The 24,467-nt window shown below is 45.1% G+C and overlaps 2 protein-coding genes across 8 annotated transcripts in view; one reads left to right on the forward strand and one right to left on the reverse strand.

The window, feature by feature from the left end:
* Positions 1-12,839, reverse strand: part of CFLAR (CASP8 and FADD like apoptosis regulator) — a 50,537-nt gene extending 37,698 nt beyond the window's left edge. For 2 of the 7 annotated variants that reach the window (XM_066280337.1, XM_066280330.1), the window contains exon 1: positions 10,575-10,728. The gene's annotated coding sequence lies outside the window, so the exon portion shown is untranslated. Of the gene's footprint in view, positions 1-423; positions 445-4,144; positions 4,167-6,719; positions 6,743-10,574; positions 10,729-12,651 lie in introns of those variants that run through there. The other 5 variants (XM_066280332.1, XM_066280333.1, XM_066280335.1 and 2 more) reach the window with 5 other exon arrangements.
* On the forward strand, positions 8,496-22,244 carry LOC136306449 (uncharacterized). The gene is made up of 4 exons (XM_066233026.1): positions 8,496-8,661; positions 10,508-10,814; positions 17,231-17,282; positions 21,691-22,244. Exons 1-4 carry the CDS (start codon positions 8,496-8,498, stop codon positions 21,862-21,864), a joined length of 699 nt encoding a protein of 232 aa, XP_066089123.1. The 3' UTR covers positions 21,865-22,244.
* The last annotated feature ends 2,223 nt before the right edge of the window (positions 22,245-24,467 follow it).

Raw genomic sequence — 24,467 nt, forward strand, 5'->3', positions numbered from 1 at the left:
TAGTCTTCTGTAGCCCCCTGGTCAAGGCACATATAAGAAATCAATCAATGAACAACTAAGGAACCTCAATGAAGGATTGATGTTTCTCATCTCTCTCTTCCTTCCTGTCTGTCTGTCCCTATCTGTCCCTCTCTCTGTCTCTGCCACACACAAAAAAATTGTTTATCTCTTCAATTTAAAATATTTTTAGAGCTTCTTTGATGTATATATAGATAAATCTTAGAGCAAGAAAGCCTTATAGGCACCCCAAAGTTATCCTCAAAAAGAACAGGACAGATTTTACTTAACATGACTCAAAAGAAGGAGCAGAGAGAAAGAGGGATGGTAGCAGGTGGAATGAGCTCTCTAGAGTTCTGTAAAAAAGATTTCCCATAACTTACAGCCCCACCCTGCCTGCGCTGCCCTGCTCAGCACTCCACTCACCTCCTCAGAAGTCACTAACTTCACCCCACTCAGGTGAGGGACAGAAAGACTATGTGAGCTAAATTCTTTTTCTTTCCCGCTCTCACATGCTCAGTTCTCCTGATTGGTCAACATTATGTTAGTTTCATTTCTCGTACTTTAAGCCTTTCTAGTCAGACAAAACTGGTATCTGTATTTATAGACAAGAATTCTTTTAAAATCCCCCTTTTCTTTCCCCCTCCTCTCCATGCTGTCAAATTTTAATTTAATGACTATGCTTTCCCTTCTTTCATACTCATACCCTGGTACAAACGGTTCCCGATCTTCACAACAGATCACTTAAAACCAAAGGCCAGTTCTAGCTTTATTTCTCAAGTGGAAGTCATGGGAAGGTTAAAATGATCATTTAAAGAAAGCTGATGTAAAACGACAATTTATTTCTACAACACTGGCTAATAGAAAGTGGGCTAGGTGTTAGAAACAGAAACCAGGTATTTTCAGTAGAAATACATTTAATACAGGTGCTTACAAAACTGCTCCAAGAGCTGGAGGAAGGGACTCCTGGCTGAACTTCTGAGGAAGGTTCCTGGGACTACCAGAAAGACTGTGTACGGCCAAGACAATAGGAAATCAGGAGGCCGCCACTGGGTGTGCTGAGGTCAGGAACAGCTGCACTAATCCAGAGGTCAGAAGGGAGCCCACCAGCACCACACCCGCCTCCAACAACTCCACATCTGGTGACTAGACAGCAGAATGTTGCTGCCCAAACCCCCAAATCCCCATGTTTGCCAGCAAAGAAACTAAGCAAAACAACCAGCTATTGGCCCTACCTCACTTCTGTTTATAATTCTTGCCTGAATGCACCTAATTGACAGTACTAAGTTCACATTCTACTTGTAAAGAAGCCAGAAAATGCAATCTGTAATTTTCCAATTTTCTACCCGCTGTACAGAGGTGAGAATGGGTCCTGAGAATCAAATGACAGCCACCACAGAAGGATAGTTCATGAGGACATTTTATATATATATATGGTTAAATCCTCCTCTGCAGGGACCCCAGTGCCTGACTCTCATAGTAGACACTCAATTAGTGTTTGTTGAATGAATGAATAAATGAATTAACAAATAAATGAATTTTCACAAGTTCCTACCAAGTAATAGCCTCACTTCTCTTTCTCCCCAGACTGGACCGAGAGCATATGCTACAAACTCTCCAGCCAGCATCCTCAATTCTCTTCATAGTTTTGCCTCCTGACTACCAGCTCTGCAACACCCTGAGTGACCAAACCGGTCCTGATTTGTCAGGATTTTCCAGTTTTAGTATTAGAAGTTCTGTGTCACCTGACAGGTGCAGTGGATTGATCATTGGTCTAGTATGCTGAGGGACCAAGTGCAAAGCCCAAGGTCACTGGCTTGAGCGTAGGCTCAACTGGCTTGAGCATGGGATCATAGACATAATGCCTCGGTCACTGGCTTAAGCCCAAAGGTTGCTGGCTTGGGCAAAGGGTCACTGGCCCAGCTGGAGCCCCTCTCTCAAGGCACATACAAGAAAGCAATCAATGAACAACTAAGGTGCTGTGATGAAGAATTGATGCTTCTCATCTCTCTCTTCCTTCCTGTCTGTCTGTCCTTGTCTTTTTGGTCTATCTGTCTCTTTCTCTCGCCAAAATAAACAAAAAGTTCTGTGTCGCCCAAAATTCCTCAATCCTAGGAAAAGCAGGATGAGTCATTACCCCAGCATCCCATCCTCAATGGTGAGCCTCCTCCACTCTTACATCTAGAGTGTGAATCTTGCTGAAGGGAAGGGCAAAGATCCCACCACACCCTTAAATTTTCAACCTCAAGAGGCCCCTGTGCTGCTCAGCAACTTACTGAGCAGGACCATGGTCAGCTACTGTGCCACCTCCCCTCAAAGGCTCCGCCTTCACTGCTTTCTTCCACCCTAACACCACCCACTCCTCAGACGACTTAGCCACTTACCAGGAGGGAGCTCCCTCAACCTCTCGCATTCTCACTGTGGGGGTGACGCCTATCTCTGGGCTTCCCAGGGCCAAGCACTCCCCCGCGCCCTCCCGTCTCTATGAGCTCCTACTCATTCATCGTTCTTTCGCGACCTCCAGGGACTCTTGCCCTTAACTTGTAAACATGTTCAAGCTTCTTCCATCTTTAAATAAATAAACAGACAAACAAATAAATAAAAAACATCTTAAGACTGAGATGCACTGGATACCATTCTTTCAATATTTTTTCTTTCGTGTGGAGCTGAGCCTTGATGAAGAAAGAGTCTGCACTCGGTGCTTCAATTACTTCAACGCCAATGCAATCTTCAAGACACCTCCACCTGCGTGGTTCCTCTCCCCACATCCCTTACACCAGGGGTCCCCAAACTTTTTACACAGGGGGCAAGTTCACTGTCCCTCAGACCGTTGGAAGCCTGGACTATAAAAAAAAACTATAAACAGGCCCTGGCCGGCTGCGGGGGACCGGGGTTCGATTCGGGGCCAGGGCACACAGGAGAAGTGCCCATTTGCTTCTCCACCCCCCCCCCCTCCTTCCTCTCTGTCTCTCTCTTCCCCTCCCGCAGCCAAGGCTCCATTGGAGCAAAGATGGCCCGGGCGCTGGGGATGGCTCCTTGGCCTCTGCCCCAGGCGCTAGAGTGGCTCTGGTCACGGCAGAGCGACGCCCCGGAGGGGCAGAGCATCGCCCCCTGGTGAGCAGAGCATTGCCCCTGGTGGGCGCGCCGGGTGGATCCCGGTGGGGTGCATGCGGGAGTCTGTCTGACTGTCTCTCCCTGTTTCCAGCTTCAGAAAAATAAAAAAATTAAAAAAAAAACTATAAACAAATCCCTATGCACGCTGCATATCTTATTTTAAAGTAAAAAAACAAAAAACAAAATGGGAACAAATACAATATTTAAAATAAAGAACAAGTAAGTTTAAATCAACAAACTGACCAGTATTTCAATGGGAACTATGCTCCTCTCACTGACCACCAATGAAAGAGGTACCCCTTCCAGAAGTGCAGCGGGGGGCCGGATAAATGGCCTCAGAGGGCCACATGTGGCCCTTGGGCCATAGTTTGGGGACCCCTGCCTTACACACTGACACTCCCTGCCGAGCCAGGATAGAACCTGACAAAGGTAGTATCAGTAATACTAATGCTGTTTGTTTTAAATTTTGATATTTTGTTTATCATGGGGTTTATATTTTGCATTAATGTCAATTTTTTCCAAAATATTTGCATTAAAATATTATTTATCTTGATTATTGAGTTTTAAGCACCCCTTTAAATGTCGTGCCTGACATGAATGTCAAACTCCTCTCACGCTAGTGTCCCATTCCTGCTGACAGTGCTCCTGTAGAGGCCTTGGTGACCTCCTAGTGGCCACATCCAAGGTCTGCTGACTGACGCCTCCTTGAAATCCTTCTTCCATGGCTGCAGTCCCTCTAGCCTGACTCCTTAACATCTTCTTTCTGCACATGCTTTTTAAATGAGGGTGCATCCTAGCATTGGTCTCTCGCCCAGACTGCTCCTCTGGCCTTTCTGTTGCCCCTGCTCACAGCCTCACCCTCTTCAAACCAACTTTCTATCAGAATGAAATTTCTCAAGTTCATGTTTAAACCAAGTCATTTCCTAATTCAACCTTTCCAATGGTTCCTCATCTCCCATTGCTGGTTCCAATTTTCTTTGCATTAAAGTCTCTCATGGTCCAGCGCCTGCCTTCATCTCTCATTAACACATACCTTGCACACTCAGCTTCAACCAAGCAAGGAGTTCTATCCTATGTGCACTCAGTGCCTTTGCTTGAATTACCTCTTCCATTAACCTGCTTAGCAAAATTCTTCTCAGCTTTCAGGGCCAGCTGGAGCATCTTCTACTGTGTAAAGCTGTCCTGGGAAGAGCCCATACAGGCTTGGTCAGTAATGCCTTCTACCATGTACATAAATCCCTGGCATCCAGCATTAGCACCAATAGGTGAGAGTTAAATGATTCATTTTAGTCAGGCTTCTCAGTCTTTCTTATAGAATGTCAACTTTGCCTCCAAACCTTCTGGTATATAAAGCACATAATACTCTCTGTAATCAGTAACATAGCAGTCAGCATGACTGGTTCCCATCATACCATAACCCATCTAAGGACATACTTAAGATTCCGTTCTTTATACCGCTTCTCTCCCTGAAGCAAGGTTATGGCATGGCATGAAAGCAAGGTCATGTCCACCGAACCACAGTAGTGAAGTAAATATAGTTTTCAACAACACCAGAAAACTAGGCGGTAATGAAGAGAAGTCTGCCTGCCTTGTCCACCAAACCACAGTAGTGAAGTAAATATAGTTTTCAATAACACCAGAAAACTAGGTGGTAATGAAGAGAAGCCTGCCTGCCTTGCCAGCTGCAGAAAACAGCATGCAAACTTGCAACTTTCAGGTGTCTGGGAATCCCCACTGAGATATAAACATGCAGTCCCTGAAGGAGTCACCCAGAGGTTTCTTTTCTTCTTTTTTTTTTTTGACAGAGACAGAAAGAGAGTCAAAGACAGGGAGAGGCACAGATAGGGACAGACAGACAGATAGACAGGAAGGGAGAGAGATGAGAAGCATCAACTATTTGTTGCAGCTCCTTCGTTGTTCATTGATTGCTTTCTCATATGTGCCTTGACTGAGGGGACTACAGCAGAGCAAATGACCCCTTGCTCAAGCCAGCGACCTTGGGCTTCAAGAAAAAGACCTTTGGGCTCAAGCCAGCGACCCTGGGGTCATGTCTACAATCCCACACTCAGTCCAGTGACCCCTCGCTTGAGCTGGTGAGCCCATGCTCAAGTGGATGAACCCGTGTTCAAGCCGGCAACCTCAGGGTTTCAAATCTGGGTCCTCCAGGTCCCAGTCCCACATTCTATCCACTGCGCCACCGCCTGGTCACAGGCATGCACTTGGAGGTTTCTGAAAGGACAAAGGAGAAGGTGTAACATGACACTACAGGCAACATGAAATGTGGCCATCTCACAGTAGCTCTGTGCATTTACCCTGATATAGCAGAACCCCCTTCCTTTTCCATTCTCTTACAGAACCTGTGGATGTAGGCTGTCTAAAAATTCAGCAGCTAATATAATGAACCCATCTTTCTTCCTGCAACTGTGAAACGCCATTTTGTGCCCCACTCCCAAATATTTAAAATGAGGTGTGTAACTGATCATGTGGTTTCTGGAATTTCTGAAATGCAAAGATATATACCAAACACAGTCTAAAGGACCAGGTAGGTACTAAGGCTGAAGCATAAACTCATTCGAATTTGGCGTGTTACTGATGATTATTACACATCATTGGTTAAAAATAGGCATTAAAAATTATTTGGCTTCACAAGCAGCGCATGTCAATTACAGCAAATTGCCCACAAACAATAGATGATCTCAATCATAAAATGACGTAAAATTAGAAGGTATGTTTTATAAAGTTCTTTGATGAGGCTCAGCCCCATGACTCTCAGGGATGCTCCCACCAACTTGAACATAATATTACCTCCAATAACTTCCCTGGTTCAGAACAGTAGAATCCAGGCTAGAGAAAAATGAGGAAAGGAAAGAACCACAGAATGAGAAAGGATCTAGATCAAAAAGAGATCATGAATTATCTGAATACAGAAACATTAGCAGAGTCACTAGGGACAATAAAGCTAAATCCATTTAATATAGTGGCCCACTCCTTCTTAACGAGTAAAGTTTTCACTAAGGCAAACTTTTCATACAGAGCCCAAACACCTGAACAGTATCTCCCACCTCTGCCCAATCCATAATCTTACTCAAGACATATATAAATCTAAGTGTTCCCTGGACAGTGTTTTTCTGTCCTAACATCTTTGCTCAAATACCTCCATTTGGAAAGCGACTTCTTTTTTCAGTCTTGCCCCTTGAAATTCTATCCCACCTTTCCAAGGCATCTCTTCCATAAGCTTGTCTTGATCCGCAAATCAGGTCATCTCTTCCTGCCTCATAGCATGGTTTTTACTCTTTTAGCTGGGTTCCGGACATATGGGTAAGATCCCTGAGTATAGGTTAAGTTCCTACACATCCTCATTAGCAAGGCCTGCCAAGTTCACCCTCCTAGGCCTTGAACGGACTAGTCATCATTACACAGCCCCAGCCGGCCTGCACATGTGTAATGCCTACTCATCTTTCATAACTTTTAATTAAACAAGATGGACCGGTGGTGGAGTAAGGAATCTGGTTATTAGATCCAGGAGACAGAGCTTGTAAAAGAAAGCTTTTACAATTATATGGGGTAACAATGCTATGGTTTAAGAGTGACTTAAAATGTGATTGAACAATCAGGTGAGCCCCTTAGCAGGGCATCCTGGGAGCTGACAGGACCTCATCTTGAACAAGCAGAATCCAATCACATGAGACATCCCCTGGCCTTTTAGCAAAAGGTACATCTCCCCATATCTTCAGCTAAAAATGTATCTTTTGCACTCATCACAATTTCTAAAATTGTATGATTTATGTGTCAAAGTTTTCATTTTTGCCAAATCTCAAGGCCAGTCTTCCACATGTAGTATAATTCTCATAAGATAAACTCAAAAGTGCCTGAAATTTAAATTTAAGTTTATTTTTTCCTCAAATAGGATAGTCTTAAGACATCCTAAAATTACTAATACCTTTTATGAGATGGTGTAAGTTTAATACACAACTAATATTCTATGAGCTGTTGCTGTACTCACTCATGTTATTTAGAAAAGGCCAGAGAACAATGCATGGTGTTCATTACATTCATCAATTTACTGAGAGGTTTCAATTTCCTTAGCAAAAACAAAAACAAACAAATTTTAAAAAAAACAGGCCAACCTCTCTGGTTTCAGTAATATTTGTCTCTTGTCTATTCTATAAAACAAAGATCATTGACTTTAAATAGTATTTTTGAAAGCTTCAAGTAAAAAAGAAAAAAAGATATATAAACAAAAGGGGAAATCCAAAAAACTTTCAAAAAAAAAAACCTCAAGAATTTCACGAGTAGATAAGGAAGCCTTAGTTCCCATTTTGTAAAATCAGATGTTAAAAGGAAGGCATTCCCCTAGAAAATATTTTTGAATCTTGGAGCCAGTAGCTACAAGACGGTCTTTCAATTACATTGAGAAACTGAGATATATAGATATTGATATAAATAACAATGGGTTCCTTTCTCCCATTGAAGAGTTCACTGCAGTAGACAAACCATTTTGACTATGCAGGTAAATGTGGTATAAAATTGGTGCAGCTTAGTTCTTTCATAAGTACTGAATTATAAAGATGACAACCCAATATCTAGAATAAGAGGAAAATAATGAAGAAGCTTTTTGTCTGTTCTGCATAAAAACTTAAATAGTCAAAAAAGACAAAGTGGCTAAAGTGAAGACCGCCAGAGAAACATAAATACAGAACAAGGTACAAAGTGGAGGTGATAGGGAGCAGTTTTATCTGGAAAGAAAATATTCAAGAAATATATATATATATTAATTCATTAATTTGTATGTGCATGGGTTCTAAGAAGAAATTATTTCTCTAAACCCAGAGTTGAGGAGGGAGAAAAAAACATCCAGGCTTCTGATCAAGCAGAATTAATTAAATGTAAAATGAATGCACCTATTCTCAGAATCAAGAAAAGTGGTTATTAGAAGAAAAATAATCTTTCATTAGAAACATTGATACCAGAGGGAAGTGAAATTACATGTGAGAAAAGCAGAGATATTAATAGAAAAAAACCCCCAGTAATTCTGAAACACAATTGGAGAAATAGCATCAGACGAAATAATCACTACTCATAAATAGGATCCCCTATTTTATAGCTTCATATTTATTTTATATATCCCCTAATTTTTGTGAGCATTAAAAAAAAAAGAATATATATTCTTTTTTTTTTTTTTTAGTGAGAGAGACCAGCGAGGGACAGATAGGGATAGAAAGGAGATGAGAAGCATCAATTATTTGTTGCAGCACCTTAGTTGTTCATTGATTGCTTTTTCATATGGGCCTTGACAAGGCGGAGGGTGGGGTGGGGTGGGCTGGCTCCAGCAGAGCGAGTGACCCTTGCTCAAGCCAGCGACATTTAGGCTCAAGCCTGTGACCATGATGTCTAAGATCCCACACTCAAACCAGCGACTCCACACTCAAGCTATTGAGCCCAAGATCTGGCGGAATGAGCCCATGCTCGAGGTAGTGACCTCGGGATTTCAAACCTGGGTCTTCTGCGTCCCAGGCCAATGCTCTATCCACTGTACCACCGCCTTGTCAGGTGAGAAAATATAGATATTTTTAAAACACCTAAAAGATTGTATTTGAAGCCCTTGCCAGTTGGCTTAGTGGTAGAGCATCAGCCCTGTATGTTGAAGTACCGGGTTCAATTCCTGGCCAGGGCACACAGGAGAAGGTCCCATCTGCTTCTCCATCCTTCCCCTTCTCCTTTCTCTATCTCTCTCTTCCCCTCCCTCAGCCAAGGCTCCATGGGAGCAAAGTTCACCTGGGTGCTAAGGATGGCTCCATGGCCACCCCATCAGGCGCTAGAATGGATCCAGTTGCAATGGAGCAATGCCCCAGGGCAGAGCATCGCCCCCTAGTGGGCATGCGGGGTGGATCCCAGTCGGAGGCATGTGAGAGTCTGTTTGTCTGCTGACCCCTCCCCGCTCCCCTTCTCACTTTGGAAAAATACAAAAAAAAATTGTATTTGAATGCATAACATGTCTGAAAAAAACTTCAAACTGTAACTTTGGTTAGCTTAGGCACTGGACTCCGGGGGCTTCCTCTATTTACTCTGTGTGTATCTTAACCCAGATCATTATAATGCAACTTGACTGAAAAGTTTTTGGAAAAAAATGTATTACAATATAGAGTTAGTACAATCCTGTGGTAAGTGCAAAGATAGCCATTGAGTATATTAAATAAAGTATAAAAGAAAAGAACCCACCAGGTGAGTTGTGAAGTCTCCCTAGAGGAGATAACAGGGGCTGAATATAAAGGAGAAATAAGACATTTCAATAATAATAGTATTTCTTACTTAACTGATTTATAGTAAGAAAAGCAAGTACCAGTACCAATGTGAATACACATTGATAGTTGTGTGACTTGTCATGACTTCCCCCACTAGCTCAACCAGCTTCCTCATTTATCTAGGCTGCTTTGAAATCAAGTCACCTGTGTAGGTAACTTTGCTCCGTCTTCCCCAACCACTATGTGAGCTTCTGGGAGAAGAAACCAAGTTCAGATCCATCTCTGTGTCCCCAGTACCCAGAACACTGTCTGGCTCAGAGAAGCTCGATAAATATCGATAGGATTATAGTGAATTAAAAGAAAGGAGGCGGCCCTGGCCGGTTGGCTCAGCGGTAGAGCGTCGGCCTGGCGTGCGGGGGACCCGGGTTCGATTCCCGGCCAGGGCACATAGGAGAAGCGCCCATTTGCTTCTCCACTCCCCATCCCCTCCTTCCTCTCTGTCTCTCTCTTCCCCTCCCACAGCCAAGGCTCCATTGGAGCAAAGATGGCCCAGGCACTGGGGATGGCTCCTTGGCCTCTGCCCCAGGCGCTAGAGTGGCTCTAGTCGCGGCAGAGCGACGCCCCAGAGGGGCAAAGCATCGCCCCTTGGTGGGCAGAGCATGGCCCCTGGTGGGCGTGCCGGGTGGATCCCGGTGGGGCACATGCGGGTGTCTGTCTGACTGTCTCTCCCCGTTTCCAGCTTCAGAAAAAATACAAAAATAAAATAAAATAAATAAATAAAAGAAAGGAGGCGTTTTAGTACATACACATGTGTTTAATTAGCCTTTGGGGCTCTTAAAGATGAAATGATCAAACGAAGTTCATAGTTCATCCTGGAGATTTAAAAATATCGTGCCCTGACTGGGTTGCTCAGGTGGTTGCAGATGGGCCCCATAGGCCAAGGTTGTGGGCTTGATCCCCCTGTCAGGGCACATACAAGATGCAACCAATAAATGCATAAATAAGTAGAACAAGAAGTGGATATTACTCTCTTCCTTCCTCCTTCTCTAAAAATCAAAAAAAAAGAAGAAAAAAGTGAAGATGAGACCCCTGGAGGCTCAAAGAAGGGCAGAAGGGCTGAAAGCAGGAGACTCAATCCTTTCTGTGGGGATCAGGGACAGACGCCAGCACAGGAGTGCAGGTCGGGAGAAGAGGGGCGGACAATGTTCTCGGTCTACTCACGCACGCGCAGCAGCCGGCCCTTCCAGCTGGATCTCCGCTGGAAAAGGTGCCCACCCACGCGGGGCACCACCGGACCTGCCTGCTCTGGAAAACTGGAGTTGAAAATTATCAGAATGTTAGCAAAAACTGGAAGAGGCGGCACCGAAAACCTGTTAAGGCTGAGCTCCGGCGCGCCTCCTTCAGGCTACCCTCCAGGGATGCACCGCCCTCGAATGATGCTCCGCCTACTGGAAGCTGCAGGTTTGTGGAAACCTCAGCCCTGAAACTTGGCAAGGGGCCCTGACTGGGTAGGTCAGTTTGTTGGAGCCGTTTCCCTATACGCCAAGGTTATGTGTTTGATCTCTAGATGTGTTTCTTTGTCTGTCTCTCTCTCTCTCTCTCTGAAATCAATCAATAAATTTAAAAAATAATTTTTTTAACTCTACAAGGGGACAGACGTGATAGTAAACTCTCACTGGAGCCCTGCCCTTGGAAAGTACCTACAGCCAGTGGAAAATGAGTGGGCGCCACTGCTGTGCCCCAGCAGGCCCAGAAGTGGGGTAGTGAGTGACCCCAGGTAGATTCAGCTTCCAGTAGGTGCCCCTGCCACCTCTTTAAAAACTCTGTCCGCCTCTACCCGCCCAATGCTCCCCCGTCGCGCAAGGATCCCAAGGGGTAAGAGCACCCAGTTTCCGCAGACCTGTGGGTGTAAAAGTGTAAAGATAGTTAAAGGAAGTGCAAATGTCGTTACAAACTGAATGTTAAACAGAATCCTTAGAAAAAGCCATTTTAATCAGGATATCCAACCTAGAAGCTGTAAAATAAATGTTAACATAAAAAGTTTAAAACTTCTGTATGGCAAACAGAAGTGTTTGTTTCTTTGTTTTCTGAAGTTGAGCCAAGTTTTTTTTTGCTCCTCCTTCCAACGAAACATTTTTTCCGGTAAGGGAACCAACCACTAAAGGGAAAATACCAAAGATTCTGTTCCTTTTTTTTTTTTAAAGATCTTTTACCTAAAGCAGGTCTGGCCGGTTAGAGCCCGTTCTGGCTTTCAAAATCCTTCACATAGCTAACACCCTATTAGCACTACCTCTCCTTAGGTAAACATATTTCAAAGTCAGCAAATAAAAATACTCGTGAGATCTTCAACATCCTTAAACTTATTTCCTGTCCCTTGAATAGGCCTTTGTTCTATGGCAATCCACTGTTAACTTTAAAAAGCTATTACTGTTAATACTTAAAAGAACATGCCCTTCTGTTCATATCCGGGCACCATCAGCAAGAACTTCCTGAAATCAAGTCTTTTCTAAGGCTTTACGTAAATATTCTCATTCTGAACTTTCTTAAGGCAAGTTTTCTTTGCAAGCTGCCAAAACATTATTACAATGCTTTGAGAAACTTCACCAGGCTATTTCAAGAGAGTAAAAATTCCTGCCAGGTTTGCTGCTTCCACCGAGTAAAGGCAAGCGCGTGCACGTATTACTGCAGGAAAAAAAAAAGCCTTTCTCATCAAGTTTTGGAAAGGAAGGCCAAATTTTTTGAATAGTTCCCTACCCCCTCCCCCGTAGGTATTGAGCAACTCTTAAACGATCTTAAGCGAAGCAGGACGCTGGCAACCTGCCACCAAAGCTGGCAGCCTGTTTTCCGCCTCTGTTAGCCAAGGGTGGTTCTCTACGGTCTAGTCTGGCGCACCAGCTCGCACCCGGGATCCCGGCAGCCTCTGGCAGCACTCGGGAGAATCCGGGGTGAGAAAGGAGCGGGGCGAGGGGCTGGAGAGGGGTGTGAGAGGTGACAGTGAGGTCGGGTGGGCTGGGAGCCGGGAAGGGGGGCTCCGCCCTGGCTAGTGCCCTCGGGCAAGCCAAAGATGAGGAATTTGCAAGACTGAGTCACCTGTCAGAAAGCTCACCCCCCCCACACCTGAACTTTGCCCGGTACCCCCATCCCAGGGCCCGTTCAGGGAAGCATGAGGTTAGAAAGCAGCCGCCAGGAACTCGAGAGGTGACACGCGGGGCCCAGGGCGATACTGACACGAAAACCTGAAATCAGATCTCAGGGTCTGAGGGGGGTTGGAGCGGCGGGATTGAGAGGGAGCACCTACCGTCCTTTCCACGTCCTTTCCACGACGGGGCTGCCCTACAGCTCCCAGCCGTCAGGCTTGGCTCCGCCGGACGCATGAGAAGTGCAGCGCAGTCACTGTGGAGGAAAAGAAACTGAAACCGTGGGAGCAACGTGGTGCTTTGCTACTCACTGTAACTGCCAACGCTTGTCGCCAATGGCGCTGGGCTTCTCTCTACTTTAACCCCGCAAAAGTTTGATGGGCTTACATTCACTGTGTTAGGGCCAGAGACCCCCCCCCCCCGTGCCCCCACTCACTAGCCCCTACTGAGTCCCTCCCTGTCAGTTAAAATGGTCTGGTCCCAGCAAACCGCTATTTCCTGTTTATAACCTTTAAGCCAAAATTGCTGTGAACTCAGTCAGGGTTGTTCAAAAGTGTGTGTGTGTGTGTTTGTTTGTTTGTTTGTTTGTTTGTTTGTTTGTTTTAGGTAAGAGGAGGGGTGATAGACTCCCGCAAACACCCAGACCAGAATCCACCCAGCAACCCCCATCTGGGACGATGATCCAACCAATTAGAAGGGTGAGAGGAAGAGAGAGAGAGAGAGAGAGAGAGAGAGAGAGAGAGAGAGAGAGAAAGAGGGAGAGAGAGAAGCCGATGGTCACTACTCGTGTATTCTCTGACCTGGGAATCAGGATATCCAACCCAGGGCGTCCATACACTCAGCCCCACTCTCTAGTCACTGAGCAACCAGCCAGAGCCAAAAGTAGTTTTCATTGTCATACGAGTAAGCACTATTAGTGCTTTTTACTGATGTCTGAGAATAATAATAAATAGCAAATGTAAAATCACTTTATGTTTTAATCTATTCCTAATATCTACTTTGTGATTTTTAAATTTAACTTTTCTTGAAATAAATGGAAACTTACAGAAAAGTTGCAAGAATAATAACAAGAAAGTGTTGACCTCAGAGAAGGAATATACCTGCCAAGAAGGACTTCTTGGGGTTAATTGGGCTCAAGTTCATAAACAGAGTCTAGCAGCAAGCTGTTGGTGGCAGAGGTCTCATACAATCTGCATTTCAGAGAATAGTCACAAACCGAAAGGCTAGCCTGTTGCACTTCCTTTTGTCTGTGTTAACCCTTATACAGGAGTTTCTGAAATTGTATTTCCACCAGTGAGCTGAGACCTGCCCCTCCAAACCAGAACTACAAAGCTATATCCTCATGTGCATCTATACTGACCAATCAGAGTGGCTCCATAATGATAAATCCATACAAAGCCTACCAAACAGGACAGCACTATTTGGATAAATCATTTGCATAAAAATCTACCAGCCAACCAGGTGGGAACTTTTCTCTTTAAAAAGCAGGCTTCCCTGTGTCTCAGGAGGGTGTAGATTGCTTTTCCTCAGTTTGCAAACTGTTCTCCTACTTCAGTCTCTCCTTTTACCCACACTCCATATTGGGAACTTCTGTTGGCATTAGATTGAAGGCAGCTAACTTTTGTTGATGATATACTGACTACCAGCATGACAGCATAAGGAGTGGGGCTGACCCACACCCTAGCAACTGATGAAAATTATTTTAAAACAAGCAAACAACAACCAACCACTTAAAGCAGGGGTCGGGAACCTATGGTTCACGAGCCTGATGTGGCTCTTTTGATGGCTGCATCTGGCTCACAGACAAATCTTTAATAAAAAATAATAATAACGTTAAAAATATAAAACTTTCTCATGTGTTACAATCCATTCATTTCCTACCGCTCATGTTCACGGTTGCAGGTGGCTGGAGCCAATCATAGCTGTCCTCTGGGACAACACCAATTTTTTATTAGATAATGCATAACATACATGGGTCATTGTATGGCTCTCACGGAATTACATTTTAAAATATGTGGCGTTCATGGCTCTCTCAGCCAAAAAGTTTCCCGAACCCTGATTTAAAGCTTTGGAAGTGCCTGACCAGGCAGTGGCGCAGTGGATAGAGCGTTGGACTGGGATGCAGAGGACCCAGGTTCAAGACCCCGAGGTTGCCAACTTGAGCACGAACTCATCTGGTTTGAACAAAAGCCCCCCAGCTTGAACCCAAGGTCGCTGGCTCCAGCAAGGGGTTCTCAGTCTGCTGAAGGCCAGTGGTCAAGGCACATATGAGAAAGCAATCAATGAACAACTAAGGTGTTGCAAAGCGCAATGAAAAACTAATGATCGATGCTTCTCATCTCTCTCCTTTCCTGTCTGTCTGTCCCTGTCTATCCCTCTCTCTGACTCACTCTCTGTCTCTGTAAAAAATAAATAAATTAAAAAAAATAAATAAATAAAAAACCTGTAAAAAATTTTTAAAAAGCTTTGGAAGTAATCCCAAAAGAAAGAAAGAAAAAATCCTAAGAGATCACAGCAAATAAAGAAACATTTATTCAAGAAAATCAACAAAGTTAGGTAAAAAGGTGAGCATCTGTGGTCTTTTTAACCAAGACTCTTCCTCCCTTTACCCTCTCAACTCTGGACTGCTGCAAACAAGGGCACAAGACCTCCTCTTCCCATGCTCCCAGTAGGAGGATCAGGACATCAGCAATTCCCACCTACCCCTAGATACCTGATACTGAGTCTAAGGCCTGCATGAGTGGGGTTGAGAGATGAAGAAGTCTTTCTTCTAGCCCTGTAGGAATATGCTATGAAAATATGCAGATTTAGGATGACAATTAGAGACAGAGAGGCACCCTAGGGTGAAAGCCCTGAGCAGACAAGAGTCCAGGAGCCTCTCTTACCTAGGCTGGAAACAACAAAACAGCAGTATTAGATTCAGTAACAGAAATGTTTAGGCTCTCAGAACAGAGATTAGAAGTCAGCATGTTCCTTGTCCTTTACTTCAACCCTTGAAAACTTCTGTCTCCTTCCTTGAGTTATTTGTACTGGCTAATAAATATCTGAGTAAGACCTGACCAAGCGGTGCCACAGTGGATAGAGTGTCGGACTGGGATGCGGAGGACCCAGGTTCGAGACCCCGAGGTCGCCAGCTTGAGCACGGGATCATCTGGTTTGAGCAAGGCTCACCAGCTTGGACCCAAGGTCGCTGGCTCGAGCAAGGGGTTACTTGGTCTGCTGAAGGCCCACGGTCAAGGCACATATGAGAAAGCAATCAATGAACAACTAAGGTGTCGCAACGAAAAACTGATTGATGCTTCTCATCTCTCTCCGTTCCTGCCTGTCTGTCCCTATCTATCCCTCTCTCTGACTCTTTCTTTGTCTCTATAAAAAAAAAAAAAAAATTGAGTAAGGCTGGGGACAGGGCTTCAGTCCTTTTGGTCTGCTGACCGGGTCTGGTGCCTCCCCACGACCCCTCAGAGCATTTCATCTGGTCTTCAGGTAGTTTGTTGTCATTGTGACATAGCTCCACTCATGGAACAAAGAGTGGATGAAAGAGAGATGTTATGATAAATCATAAATTTCTAACAGGGCAGGTCATAGTAGGTAATCATGCTCCAGGCATACGACACATTTAGTTATCTTCACCTTAAGCAAGCCCTATCCATTGTTTCTGTGCATTTAGGTTAACACACCTTTAAAATGCCCCCTTTCTGACCTCTCATTCTAAAGTGTGACACCCACAAGAGAGCACATAATCTTTTTTTTTTTTCTTTTTCATTTTTCTGAAGCTGGAAATGGGGAGGCAGTCAGACAGACTCCTGCATCCGGCATGCCCACCAGGGGGCAATGTTCTGCCCCTCTGGGGCGTCGCTCTGTTGCATCCAGAGCCATTCTAGTGCCTGAGGCGGAGGCCACAGAGCCATCCCCAGCGCCCGGGGCCATCTTTGCTCCAGTGGAGCCTCAGCTGCAGGAGGGGAAGAGAGACAGAGAGGAAGGAGAGGGGGAGGGGTGGAGAAGCAGATGGGCACCTCTCCTGTGTGCCCTGGCCAGGAATCGAACCCGGGACTCCTGCACGCCAGGCCGATGCTCTACCACTGAGCCAACTGGCCAGAGCCTAAGAGAGCACATAATCTTAACTAGCCTGTAACCCAATACTGACCTTGCTTTCTCCTGCCTTCATGTAATCTTCATTACTTTCCTCCTTAATCTCAAATGCAGAAAAGTTACTGTAATCTGTTGTTCCCTGATAGATGTGTGTATTCCAAACTGCCTTCTTGATGTTCCGCTTATCTGTCAGACCTCACCCTTACTGGACTATCGCCCCTGAGACAGAGGAATTCCAAAAAAGCTGACAAGCCACCCCAAGGAGGGGTTCCGGACACACCAGGACTTTTGATTCAACACCTACATACTCAAAGCCCCCCAAGGAGGAGCATTCTGGACATACCAGGACTTTTGCCTCAGTATCCCCTCAGGCTCTCCCAAACACTATATAATTCGCCCCTAGTCTATAACCGGCGCTTTTGTCCCCCAAAGAAGTGCCCGGCAGGATTCCTTTCTTCCTTTCAAAAAAGCCTGTTACTCTGGTCTTTCAGATTCCCATGGATTCCAATATTTGGTGCTGAAACCCGGGGCAGGGTACTAACTGCCTGGACGATCCCTCTTTGCCATCCAAACTTACAACCAGGGAAGCAATGGGCAGCGGCACCTCGTCCCGGGCTTACTCCCTGATTCTGTTTGGATGTGTAATTGTAGGTTGATTGGCCGGCAGTCTAACCCTGTCCTGAACCTCTGCTGGACCAGAAAGGTAAGGAGTTTCTCCCTTCCCCTTCCCCTTCCCCTTCCCCGGTTGGCCTCTAAATTTCTCTCTAAAAACACCCCTTCCTGGTCGAACGGTTTTCTCTGACACACCTCACGTTTTGAGGGGTTTGACTTTCAGTCTCAGTGGACTGCACGGAAGACGAGGCGCCTAGCCAAACCTCTCCACTCTCTCGGACTTCTTGTCCTCAGAGCTCCCTGACAGGTGGTGACGACCTCTATCAGGGACGACTCCCCCACACGGAGATTCTCTCCTCTTGGGACAGTGACAAAAGGCGGGGACGCCCCCTCTTGCTCACCTGTCTCCACTATGGGCTCTTCAGAGTCTAAGCCTTCCGACCAGACCCCTCTAGGATGTCTCATAAAAATCCTCACCAAACTTGGTCTCTCAGACCTCAAACCGAAGAAATTAATCTTCTGTAACATGGCATGGCCTCAGTACAGACTAGACAATGACTCCCATTGGCCTGAAAACAGGACATTCGATTACAATATCCTAAGAGATTTTGACAATTTCTGCCACTGGACGGGGAGGGCATCAGAAATTCCTTACATGCAGGCTTTCTTCTCTCTTCTCTCCTGTCCTTAATTTCTGTGCCTTCTGTTCTACACGCAGGCCATTTTTGGCGAAAGAAACCTCACCTAAAACCTCTGCTCCTAATCTTTCCTTCTCCATGGACTCCCAACTCTCTCCCTCCTGCCTGACCCCCGGGGGCACCCCTCTCTCGGGACCCCTCTCTAGTCCCTCAGCAAATCTTTTTTGCTGCAGTTTCTTCCCTCCAGAAAGCCCCCTCCCTTCACTAAATCCTGTTTTCTCATTCACCAGTCTCTCTTTCTCCTCCCCTGCTGGCCCGGGGCCTCTCCTTTCTCCACTGTGTTCTTCGTCCCCTCCCCCCTACTTAGAAACTGTGGCTCTGGCTGCGGTGCCTGTCTCATCTCTGACCTCTCTTCCCTCCTTACAAACTGCAGTTCTGTCTGTCTCCTCTCCAACCCCTCCTCCTTCCTTAGAAACTGTGACTGTGCCTCTTTCCTCCTCACCCTCTCCCCTCTCCTCAAAGCTCTAAATCTTTTTTGACTCCTCTGACCATGTGGCGCCACACCAATACTTTACCCTCCTCCTCCTCCTCCTGCAGATTCTGACCCTCCTTCTTTCCATCCAGCTGTTTACACTGTCCATCCGCCTGCTTTCTCTCTTCCTCCCCTCTATGCTGGCAACTCCCTGCCATCTCAAAAAGCTTAAAAAAACAAAGTTGTCTATTGAGCTATGTGAGTGAATAATCTGTCTTCTCTCTGTTTTGTCAGAAAATACCTCTAGTATAATTTTAATTGAAACAAGTAAAGCACGCTTATTTAAATTTCTTAATTCAAAATATGTGAAGTCTTTGTTTAAGGTGTAACTGTGTCTGTTTCTAAGGCCTTAAACCAATAATTACCCACCTCTTAAACCAGGTTTACTCATCCCCACGGACTCTTCCTGCAATACCCTCACCCTTGCTGTTCGAAAACCTTCAGGGGCTTATTGCCTCCTACAAGCCTTACACCTAATCAATGAGGCAATAGTTCCCCTCCATCCAGTAGTCCCTAATCTCTACAAGTTACTGTCACACATTCCCTCAAACACCACTCACTTCAGGGTCCTAGACCTCAAGAATGCCTTCTTTATCATTCCTCTACACCCTGACTCTTACTTCCTCTTTACCTTTACTTAAACTGACCCAGACACTAATGCAGCCCAGCAATTTATGTAGACTGTCTTACCCCAGGGGATCAAAAACAGCCCACACTTGTTTTGGCAAACACTAGCTCAGGATTTAGCAGCATGCAATCTCAAAACTAGTACTCTCTTAAAATATGTAGATAACCTACTCCTCTACAGCCCCTCCCTGCCTGCTTCAAGGAGACATACCTCCACCCTTCTTAACTTCCTCACTGTGAAGGAATATTGTGTCTTCTCTGCTAAGGCTCAACTTCACCCTCAGTCCATAGTCTATCTAGGCATCGCCTTAACTCCCACCACCTGAGGTCTCACCCTAGTTCTAACTCAGACCCTCCGCAGTCTCCAACCACCTACCACCACATATCAAATCCTTTCTCTTCTTAGTCTAATAGGCTTCTTTAAACACTGAATTCCCAATTTTTCTCTCTTAGTCAAGCCCCTCAGTGAGATCTTCTGAGCATGGCTTTTAAGGTCTATAATGGCCAAGGAAGTAACAGAAAAGGCAAATAAGGCCCAAAAGAAGTCAGGAAATACCAGCTTTTGGCATATGCTCTTAAAGGCTCCAGTGCCCTAAAGGGCTTCATAGAATTCCATCAGGGGCCTGCTCCAGAGTGGAAAGAAAGGTCATTGAACTGAAGCCTGCCAGGCTTCCCGGCCCCACCGGTTTACACATCTGTGCTGTGGAAAGAGGGACACGAGAAGGTAAGCTGCCCCCTTGCTCCATGGAGGGAGGGTTCAGTCTCTTCTAGCCCTGCTCCAGCTACCTGTGACCTGACCTTGCCCATCATGCTGGGAATTGCCACTGAAGACCCAAGGACATTATTCATGAGCCTAAGATATTTCTACCAAGTAGCAGATAAACTAATCTCATTTCTTGTAAACACAAGGGCCATCTACTATGCCTTGCCTGAATATTTGAGTTTTATTTATCCCTCAAAGATCTCTACTGTGAGTATTGACAGTCTAATTTTGTTACTTTATTTAATGTATAGTATCACCTTTATTCCTCTTGTCTCAATGCCCCATACCTATTGTAGGCTGGAACCTGCTGCTAATTCCAGCTAGAAGCAGTGGTCACTAGAACTTAAACTCTAGCTGCAAAGTATAGAAATGTAACCACCCTTCCCCTAAGTACTTGCAGAATTTACTGGTCACTCAGAAAACTGTTTAAAGACTGTCCAAGAGGCACTTCCAGCATTACATCACCCAAAGACTGACTTTCACGTGGACAGGTCCACACACCATGATCCTGACAACTCCCACTGCTGCTAAGGGCGACTTTTTCCTCCACCCTGACCATCTGGAGCTCAGAAACAGAGAAACAAAACCAACCCCTTGTCCTTCTATTCTCTATTCACCTCTCATCCTGTATCAACCAATCAGGGGCTTTCTACTCATGTGGGACCAACACCTATATGTGTCTCCTGACTAACTGGACAAAAACCTGTACCCTAATCTATCTCACCCCAAATATCAACCTAATCCCACCCCATGAGCCTCTTTCAATTCCTAATACCTACTATCCATTAATCTAAGGATCAAACGAACTATACAGGTAATTTCTCCTCTTGTTGCTTTATAAAAGTAGGTCTAGGGGCAGGGGGACTGGCTACTTCCCTGTCTTATTCCTATTTGCGCTCTCTCTCTCTCTCTCTCTCTCTCTCTCTCTCTGAAGCCCAGCAAATTCATTAACATGGAATCAGTGGTTTCACACAAACTGAGTGTCTTACTATTGCCTTTCATTAGTCCACTCACTCTCCCATTTATTTTTCTAACTTTTAAACCCTGCCTCTTACGTTTGTTCACTAGTTTCTTACAGAACCGCATGCAGACCTTCGCCAATCAGAAAATTGGAAAAATCTACCTAACCCTACACACCAACCCTGAAATCTGCCCTCGTGAAACAGAAAAATCTGAAACCCTATATCAGCAAACCTCCTAAATCCTATCTTCCAACCCCTACAGGTCCTCTAACCCTAAAGCTCTCCCATATCCCTGAAGAACTAGAAGAATGAAGAGCATTCAATCTTAACACTTCTCAGTCTTTTTACCCCTCACATAATAAGGGGACAAGATCACTGGGTCTTCTTGGCTGAAGAAGAGCCTACAAACAGACATGAAACATTTCTTTTAGCTCAAGCTAACTGCTCTCTCCAGGGCTGCCAGGAAAAAATATCTCTAGCTTTACCATGGGAGAACTTTCACACTCCCCCCATACAACTCTTCTTATCTCTGCATTCCTAATCTCCATATACTTTTCCCCTTCTTTATCAAGTTCCTACAGGCCTGAATGAGAGAAATCTCTAGAATTACCTACAATCAAATGCTCCTACACTCCTATTCTCCAATACCCCAAGGAGAACTTCACGAGGGAAATATCAAATAGGTAGGGATGACAGCAGGAAGAAGCTGCCCCTCAGCCCGAGAAGTTCCCTCCTGAATGTTCTCCAAACCCCCTTCCTTTTAACCACACATATTCAGTCCTTCTAAAAACTTACACCAACAGGTTTCCTGTCTCTAAAAATCTCCACATGTCCTCCCATTCGAGAGGAACCAGACCAGCACGTTTCAGGAGGCTCATCCAGGAGACCATGTATATCACCATGTCACCCTGTTCAATCAGCACTCACAGCAAGCAACTAACAATTACCTTGCAAAATTTTTTTACTTCCTCACTCAGGTTTTCGGAGACAACACCTGGTTCAGACCTTACAGCATGGAAATTGATGACCTCCTTAACTGGATGGGGAACTTGGCTTGGCAGGGTTCCCTTCTTGAGTTCTCTCCAAAAGAAGCAATAATTTTCCAATTTTTTCTCCTCTTTCTCCTCATCACCCCTCACCATATATTATAAAATAATAACTGCCTTTCTTTTATATGTAACCACAGAGTTGAGAAATGATAGATGTGTGTATTCCAAACTGCCCTCTTGATGTTCCGCTTACCTGTCAGACCTCACCCTTACTGGACTATCACCCCTGAGACAGAGGAATTCCAAAAAGCTGACAAGCTAGGCCCCAAGGAGGGGTTCCGGACATACCAGGGCTTTTGATTCAACATCCACATGCTCGAAGCCCCCCAAGGAGGAGCATTCTGGACATACCAGGACTTTTGCCTCAGTATCCCCTCAGGCTCTCCCAAACACTATATAACTCGCCCCTAGTCTGTAACCGGTGCTCTTCTCCCCCAGAGAAGTGCCCAGCGGGTTCCTTTCTTCCTTTCAATAAAGCCTGTTACTCTGGTCTTTCAGACTCCCATGGATTTCAACATTCTCTAAAGCATTTTCCTCAGTCTGTTAAGATCTCGCTTCCAGGCATATTCTTTTTTTGACTCAAATTTTTACAAAAATTCTCCACATTGGCCTGACCAGGCAGTAGCACCGTGGATAGATTGTCATCCTGAGATGATGAGGACTCAGGTTCAAAACCCTGAGGTTGCCGGCTTTAGCATAGGATCACTGGTATGAGTGTGGGATCATACACATGACCCCACGATTGCTGGCTTGAGCCCAAAGTTGCTGGCCTGAGCAAGGGATTACAGTACTTGCTCAGCTGGATTTCCCCCTTCCCCCCAAGGCATATATGAGAAAGCTATCAATGAAAAACTAAGGTACTACAACTACGAGCTGATGCTTCTTGTCTTTCTCCATTCCTGTCTGTCTCTCCCTTTCTCTCTAGGCTCTATGTTGAACTGGAGTACTGAGCATACTGGGATCCTAATCACTCTTACCTCAGCTCCTGAAGCAGTGGTTCAAGCCAGAAGAAAGAAACCCAGAGGACCTCAGGCTGCTACCCTCTCCTCCACCTAGCTTTCAACCCCTAGAACAGAGAGAGTGACACTGCCTGCTCTGAAGCCCTGGGTCAGTGATTGTGCCTGGGGGATAAACAGTTCTTAAAACAGATGTTCTTAAACTCTTCTTAAAGGAACTGATTACATTTGCAACCAAATATGGAGAAATTTGTCAAAGGTCGCTCTCATAAGCCTGGAGGATTTGGCAGTGATAGGCAACAGGGAGGAGATTCAACCTATGGACTAAATTGTAAATTGGCTACTTTGCAAGAGAAAACCAAAAATAAAGACAACTGAGGGAAGTCTTTCTGAAAAAGAACAAATACTAAACACTGACCTCATAATCTATTGTTTCAGAGGAACCACCTGATTGAATTTATTCATAGAGCAATTTATGTCAGGGCATTGTTGAAAACAGTAGAACAATCAGCTGGCAAACTGGTGAAACTTGACTGCTAGGCGGTCAGGAAATAAGAAGAGAACCCTACCCAAACTACTACAAGAATAACAACATCAGAAGTTTACAGCAGAAGTAGAATAAACTTGACCAAAGTAACCCAGTCAGCTACTAAACAAATAAAAATAATGGGAGGGGCTGGGATAACATGGTGGGGTGAAAAAGTAAACAAGTACCCAGAATTGCTACAACATATTATCTAAAACATTCTTTTTTCTTTTTTTTTTCTTTTTTTATTAATTTTTTTGTATTTTTCCAAAGCTGGAAACAGGGAGGCGGTCAGACAGACTCCCGCATGCGCCCGACCGGGATCCACCTGGCATGCCCACCAGGGGGCGATGCTCTGCCCCTCTGGGGCGTCTCTCTGTTGCATCCAGAGCCATCCTAGCACCTGAGGCAGAGGCCACAGAGCCATCCTTAGCGCCGGGGCCATCTTTGCTCCAATGGAGCCTTGGCTGCCGGAGGGGAAGAGAGAGACAGAGAGGAAGGAGAGGGGGAGGGGTGGAGAAGCAGATGGGCACCTCTCCTGTGTGCCCTGGCCGGGAATCGAACCCGGGACTCCTGCATGCCAGGCCAACACTCTACCACTGAGCCAACTGGCCAGGGCCTAAAACATTCTTTTTTCAACAAAAAATTTATGAGGCATACAAGTAAACAGGAAAGGATGACTCATATGCTGAAAAAAATGGAAGGGAAAGCAACCAGATGTTGAATTTATCAGAAAAAAAAAGAACTCAAAGTAGCCATTATAAACATGTTCATAGAATTAAAGAAAAAGAGATGAGTAAAGAAGAACAGCGCCTGAGCTGTGGTGGCGCAGTGGATAATGTGTTGACCTGGAACACTGAGGTCACTGGTTCAAAACCCTGGGCTTGCCTGGTCAAGGCACATATGGGAGTTGATACTTTCTGCTTCTCCCTCCTCCGTATCTCTTTCTCTCTCTCTCCTCTTTCCCTAAAAATGAATAAATAAAATCTAAAAAGAATATTAGTAAAAGAAGAAAAGTGGCTGTATGGCTAGTATCTGCAGCCACTGTCACAGCCGCCTGGCCAATGCAGGTTTGCATTTGATTCGGACAATAAGGGAGTAGCAGAGCCAAAAACTGGTGGTCCATTTTCCTTTATTCTAGACTCGCACTCAGCAAGCGAGTAAAAACAAAGACACTGGGCTTCAAAATCCACTCATTCAGTGCTCACAAAGCTACTGACTCA

Source organism: Saccopteryx bilineata, chromosome 5 (genome assembly GCF_036850765.1).
Source record: "Saccopteryx bilineata isolate mSacBil1 chromosome 5, mSacBil1_pri_phased_curated, whole genome shotgun sequence".
Classification (NCBI taxonomy): Eukaryota; Metazoa; Chordata; class Mammalia; order Chiroptera; family Emballonuridae; genus Saccopteryx; species Saccopteryx bilineata.

Coding starts and splice junctions, on each gene's coding strand:
- LOC136306449 (XM_066233026.1), top strand. CDS start 8,496: ATGATGTCTAAGATCCCACACTCAAACCAGCGACTCCACACTCAAGCT. Junction 10,815..17,230: donor CCGCCTACTGGAAGCTGCAG/GTTTGTGGAAAC, acceptor GTGTAATTGTAG/GTTGATTGGCCGGCAGTCTA. Junction 17,283..21,690: donor ACCTCTGCTGGACCAGAAAG/GTAAGGAGTTTC, acceptor TTCCTCACTCAG/GTTTTCGGAGACAACACCTG.